The following is a 6412-nucleotide window of genomic DNA, read 5'->3' on the forward strand; positions in this document are numbered from 1 at the left end:
TGCACTGAGCCTCACTGCCGGCATGACTCACCTGTACCAGTGATGTCATCAGCAGGGCTCATATACACACACACACACTTTTCACACAGACACCAGAGAACATGAAGTCGTTCAATCTAATCCTCAGATAACACCATTGTATTCAGCTATAAACATTAAAAAAACACACGATTGTTAGTTTATTTGACTGCAGTTACTGCAACGTCAACACAAAATCATAAAGCGTTGGTATAAATAAATAAATGTTGAGGTTAAACATGATAGCAGTATTGAGTTATACTTCCTCCACCGTTGGACCAATTTTAAAGATGTTAATGGCGATGTTTATGAAAAAAAAAATGCCTTTGGTGATTTGATTACACAAGAGCAATTATAACCAACTTGGTTTTCCTCGAGGTGATTATGAGAGCAACAGTCGGCGTGGCAACAGATGAAGGGAGACAGCATCATCAATCAGCTGTCAGCACCAGTAATTAGGGTGTTGAATCTATTCTTAACCCATGCTCTCCCCTCATACGCCCGGAGCTGAGCAACAGACAGCTGATTAGTTTAATGCTTGATTGCAAACATTTAGAAAGTAGCAGAATGGCCATTCAAGAAGTCAGGAGTATATATAATTAGATTTTTTATTTTTTTATTTTGAGAATTAGCCACATTCAAATATCTCCATTACATTCTATATATTGAACAATATTTAACAGCAAAGACCACTACTAATTAATTAACTATATATATATATATATATATATATATATATATAGGGTGTGTGTGTGTGTTAATTGAGATATAACACATTATGCTTTTGCAGCTATTTCTGCCTCTGATGATGGTGTTCCTTAGAACACACAGGGACTAACAATGAAAATGTTGAAATCTGCATCTAAAAACAGTTACATAAAGGTTCAGTATTCACCGTTAGTAACTACTGAACCCATTTCTGCCATTTTATGGCAGGATTGCAACAACAAGATAAGAAAACAAAACAAGGTAACAAAAACATGCTAAAAAATATTGATCCAGTTTTAACAATATAGGCGATATGCTTTGTACAGACTGTGAAGCCCTTTGAAGCAAAATTTTGATTGAGTTTCAGATTGAAAAGTATAATATCTGACCAATTTGCCTCATCACAAAGTTAATCACAAATTGACCTTTTTTTCCAATTATTTTTTCACTGAGCATGAGGGTCTGGATGTTCTGAAACTACACATAAGCCCTCACAGCAAAGCTTATGTTTTTATTTGAGGCAGTAAATTCACCAAAGGAGAAAAAAATAAGTTTCTGGTGCTGAAAGCATCTGGTGAGGACGAGCATAAAATTAGGATGCATTTGGATGAAGGATGGATTATAACGTGAGAGAGAATATGAGGTGATTGCAAATTGAAACTAGAGATTATATGGATAATATGTTTTTTTTTCTTCATGAGGCACCTGCATTATATTAGTATTGTACGGTATTATAGATTTTTTCTGTGTATTTTAAGGATTTATTGTACATGGTGGTTAAACAAATGTATTAAAATGTAGTGGTAGTTACTAGTTTTGGAATAATTTTCCCTGATTATGGTCATATTGACTTGATTTTTCAAAGTAACAGGATGCTGTTTCTGCAATAAGACATCATTTTTCAATCCTATGATCATGCTATAAAATTCTTTTCACATCCATCATGTTAGATGGGGGTATAAAAACAGACAAATATCTCAAAACTTAAACTTTTAAAACCATAACTATCTAGATAAATTGACACTACAGATTTTTTTTTCTGTAATCTCTATCTTAATACTGTCACATAGCATCAGCATTTGCACAGTTAATCCATCGACAAACAGCTGACCATATGAAGAACAGGGTCCATTTCAGTGCTGTTTCCAGTGATTCGCTGAACTGAATCACAGCACATCATTTTAACCTGTGTGTAAGGAGAAAAAGAAGAATCAGTTTAGTCTAGCTGACATGAGTGTAGAGATGTCGCAAGAACTCTCCTCTGGTGGTCGTGTCTCCAGGAAAAACCGCCTGGCAGAAGTCACACACATGAGACTGCAGCGCCACATCTGACATCATCACCCCACCACATTGGTGATGATCTGCTCCAACAAGAGAGAGACCGACTGTCACAGGCACCTAACACAAAGAGAGGCGAGTTTGTGAGGAAGAACATAAAAAAATATAGAGAAGAACTGACAAACTGGGATTTTTATCCAGTTAAGACACCCACCCTTGCTGGGTGCAAAGTACTGTTTCCGCCAGGTCGCCTTGTTTGCCTTGGATTTGATGAATCCAGGGTTAATAAATGTTTTTGCTCAACTTTCCCACCGTCCTTTCTCTGATGGGTCGCATTCATGCAGAGCTTGGACATATCTTCAGCGAGGAGATCAGAAAAGATCGCTGCATTTCTAGAGAGTGGATCAACGCCACATTGTGCTGCAGGGTTGTGTGCTGTCACTGGTTTTTCATGAGGGTGTAGAAGGATTTCCTGGGTGCACTGGACAGGGATGGACGTCAGCTCATCCAACTCTCTATTAGACACAGCAGCACCTGCAGACAGACACATTTTAGATGTGTTGGAGGGCAATCATGAACTACATCTATTTATGGGTAACCTATTAGTTTTAGGTTTTATGCACACCTTGCTGTTTCTGCAGGGCTGTTGTGAGTTGATGCAACATGGCCGCCTGTCTCATGCAAAGCGACCTCAGGCGAAGAAACTCCTGGTACAGTTCAGTGTATGCTTCCTCCATCTCACCAGCTCACTGACCTGCAGCTGGGAAATATCACAGAGGAAATTACACAGTACATTTTTAAACAGGCGCAAACAGAGGAGAAGTTTGTATAAATACACTTATTCGCCTTCTTGCTGAGAGTTAGATGAAAAGATCGATACCACTCTTGTTTATGTTGGCTAAACACGAGGCTACAACATAGTAGCCGGTTAGCTTAGCTTAGCATAAAAACTGGAGACAGGCGAAATAAGCTACCCTAGCTCTGACTGCAAAACTAGCACCTCTAAGGCTCCCAAATCAAGACTTGCAAAGTGTAAAAATGATAAAGTGCTATTTTATGGGGAATTATTTGCTGCCTGGAATACAATACAGGGGGAAACGTATTTATTTCTTATTTCTGGCCTAAATGGCGTCAATATTGAACCTAAAACTACCAGAATCATCTTATGAAACAAAAACCATGTGTACGTTTTCTTAATGGAGAATGAAAAGTTTGCTTTAAAAAAAAAAAGAAAACCTCACATGACCACAGTGTCAATCCTGTGTTTTAAAATATGCAACAATCCAACTTTTTATGAAGCCTATTAAAATGCCTTAAACTTATTTATTTTGCCCTGGATCTCTGTGGTAAAATAAAACCTCCTTCTAACAGACAGGGCAGTGTCATGTCTATCAGCACTGATTTACTTACCCCTCATAAGCTGGTTGCTGCTCTGAAAATTAATTTCCTACCAGTCGGGTTCAAGGTCTTCTCCTGCAGAGCCTCCTCCATCTCAAACAGGCTTCCTGTTATTGTGAAGGAATCAGAGGCTGTCTCAGCATTTACATTCGAAGCCTGTTCACTGAGCACAACAACACATTTGTAACTGTGAAATCCGTTCTTCAGATGACACCTTAACATCCACTGTGATGACAAGGCTGTTTCGTCTTGGATGTCCTACTTGAAATTATGTTCGACTCATATAAAATAATGTACTGTGTTTGGAAATGTTCAACAAAGGAAGTCGATCTTAGAAACAGGGAAGTGAAACCTCTTCAGTACAAAAGGGAACCTCACTATCTCCCTGTTAAACTGTAACATGAGAGACTTTTCACCATTACCTCCAAAGAGTGAAAAGCTAGGCTCTGTTTTTAATGTAATACAACAGCACAGCCATGGCCTCTGGTGATGATTGTTGTCTGGTCAACTCTGATAAATCTTTGTTCCTAATTAATGCAGGAGTGTTTGCAGGGATGTCTTTAACACGTTTGACCCTGCTGTGTCAGACAGGAAAGCTACAGAAAGGCTGAAACTTTTGGAATATTGTCATTATCCGTCAGTAGGAGTTGTATTTTGGTTTTAGTTTGTTTTTTTCTCCAAGTTATTGTCTTCTGATAAGACTCGAGCTATGTCAAAGGTGTTCAGAAACAACCGAGACAAACTCTCCATGTGTTATGTTACAGTTCAGTGTGGATGTGCACTAACATGTCAGCGCTGTTAGGGTTAGCAGTTATATAATCTAATGCCTCATCATCGGTGGCAGAAGTGCTTGAGTAAATGTACAGTAGCAATAATGTAAAAGTCAAGTGAAGAAGTGAAAGTCTTGTAGTTAAAAGGATAAATTGTGAGCAAAACATATTTAATGTAATCGAAGTATTCATGTAGAAATCACGGTTTTATCATCATATATATCACCCTGTTACATTCACTATTACTTCTGTGTACAAAGCATTTAATAGAAGTCTGCTGAAGGAGATCTTTTTAACTACTTTCTATTCTATTGTGTAATTTACTTAATAATAATGCATCACACAGTATTTTACGAGTATATACATATATATTGCTCAGTTTTATTTTCAATCATTGTATTCTACGTTGGCTTGGTATTTTATGTCTTTGTACAGCACTTTGTAACAGAAGTGCTATATAAATACAGTTACTACTATCATTACCATTAATCTATTAAGTAAAAAGAAACTAGAGTTGTCAAATGAAGGTAGTTGATGCAATAGAGGAAACAGTATATTTGAGTCTGAAATGAGGAGTACATGACTTAAGTAGCATACAATTGAAATATAATGAAAAGTAAAGCGTATTTAAATTGCCAACAGCACGTTAATTTACTTGATTACCTCACCAGACTGTACTTCAAGTCTGTCCATGTATCCTGTGTGAAGTGATAGATATGCAAACATACATGTTGGTTCAGTTTGCAGTGATAGTTTACAGTCTCCCTTCACAGAAATGGTTTCATATCCCCATCCATCAGATTCTGGATAATCTCTGTCTGAGAGATCTGTGTTAAACACCTCCTTCAATAACACTCAGACTGTCACTCAATTTATTTCAGCTGCTAAAAGCTTAGCTTTCCCAGCCTTTATCCAACCTCTCATGGATCACAGCTGTGTAATCTGCGGTTATGAGGAAATGAGGAGTCACTTTAACTTGTTTGTTCAGTTTTACTGAAAACGACAAACTTAGATCGAAACCTGTTCACTTTTTTGTAGTTTGCTCGCTGTGAGGCAGCATTGTTTTGAAAAGTTTCCCCCCCTGTGAACACACACAAATCAAGTTTACTTACGCTTCAAGTGGATCGATCATTTCCCAGAAGGAAGTGCAGAGAGAGGCGTTGATGAGGATTATTTGGTGAACCCTTTCCTGTCCGGACAGATCCGCATTTGACTATCATGACGTCATTCTCCTGCGCTATTGAGTTCACCTGCGTCACAGGTAAATGTGCCACAATCAAACTTCCTGTTTGACAGGACTGACTTCAGAGTAATAACTCTGTTTTGCTGAGACATGCACAAAGTCCAAAAAAAATAACAATCTTAAATTATAATCTTACATTTTAAAACTGGTTTCATGCAAATGCAACATTGAGAACAGCTGGAAAACCAGGACAACCAGAGACAGTTTCATCAATTGTTAATTACTTGTTTGTTTTTAACACTAATATTTGAAGCCAAAGAGTCCAAAAAGTTTGACCAGACACCCAAAAGACAGTCTGCTTAAAAGTCTGGGTTTTGTTGTTGTTGTTGAAATGTTGTTTATCTTTTTTATAGGGTATACATGTCTTTTCAGAAGTCTCCTGCACACTGGTCAGAAACAAATCAGTTTGGGAAATCTTTTTTTGATGTGTTTGTGTTTGTGTAGCCAAATGGAATTCAATTTGAAATATATTGTAGGTAAAAATACAGAAATCCTCCCATAAAATCCATGTGTTAATTGTTGTAACCTTGGTGTGGTCACTGCAGCAAAACATTCTCAAATTATATATTGAATAAAAGATGGTGAAACAACTTGGTTAAGAGTTAAGAGTGGCAGATCAAAAGCTATTACCAATGATTATTATAAGAGGGTTAGTATACATCTGTCTGAAGAATTGTTAACTGTGCAACAATAATATAATTTTTTGAGCACCTTTTAACATCTAGGCATAGGTAGCAGATTAAAATGAACTTTCTGGTTTGTCATGTAAGGCCACATGCTGGAGTTGGTCTGTCATGCTGTCAAATACACAGAAATAATTACCCTGCTAAGACTGTGAACTGCACATCCAGCGTTCTTTGAACAAAGCACCCTCTTATTGTTTTTTCAGAGAATAGCTTCAGATTTTGGTCTTAAAACTTCAGCACAAAAAGCTGTAAACACAATATCAACATTTAATCACATTATAAAGTTTTTTATGGTGAGCATTTTAAACAGT

The 6412-nt window shown here is 37.2% G+C and overlaps 1 protein-coding gene across 2 annotated transcripts; it reads right to left on the reverse strand.

The window, feature by feature from the left end:
• Positions 1 to 761: 761 nt before the first annotated feature.
• Positions 762 to 5356, reverse strand: zgc:113184 (uncharacterized protein LOC553745 homolog). Of its 2 annotated transcripts, none has more exons than XM_062416143.1 (5): positions 5285 to 5356; positions 3415 to 3509; positions 2630 to 2764; positions 2219 to 2538; positions 762 to 2124 (listed from the first exon to the last, which is right to left on the reverse strand). In XM_062416143.1, exons 3-5 carry the CDS (start codon positions 2739 to 2741, stop codon positions 1948 to 1950), a joined length of 609 nt encoding a protein of 202 aa, XP_062272127.1. In that variant the 5' UTR covers positions 2742 to 2764; positions 3415 to 3509; positions 5285 to 5356; the 3' UTR covers positions 762 to 1947. The 2 variants fall into 2 exon arrangements, with proteins under 2 accessions (XP_062272127.1, XP_062272126.1); XM_062416142.1 differs by lacking the exon at positions 5285 to 5356 and adding an exon at positions 4836 to 4922.
• Positions 5357 to 6412: the final 1056 nt, after the last annotated feature.

This window comes from Scomber scombrus, chromosome 3, assembly GCF_963691925.1.
Source record: "Scomber scombrus chromosome 3, fScoSco1.1, whole genome shotgun sequence".
NCBI lineage: Eukaryota > Metazoa > Chordata > Actinopteri > Scombriformes > Scombridae > Scomber > Scomber scombrus.

Bases quoted from the DNA above. Each gene is read 5' to 3' on its own strand.
- zgc:113184 (XM_062416143.1), bottom strand. From the start codon at position 2,741: ATGGAGGAAGCATACACTGAACTGTACCAGGAGTTTCTTCGCCTGAGG. The intron at 2,539-2,629 runs GTGTGCATAAAA...GTCTGTCTGCAG, and splicing joins AGCCCTGCAGAAACAGCAAG to GTGCTGCTGTGTCTAATAGA. The intron at 2,125-2,218 runs GTGGGTGTCTTA...TCTTTGTGTTAG, and splicing joins GTACTTTGCACCCAGCAAGG to GTGCCTGTGACAGTCGGTCT.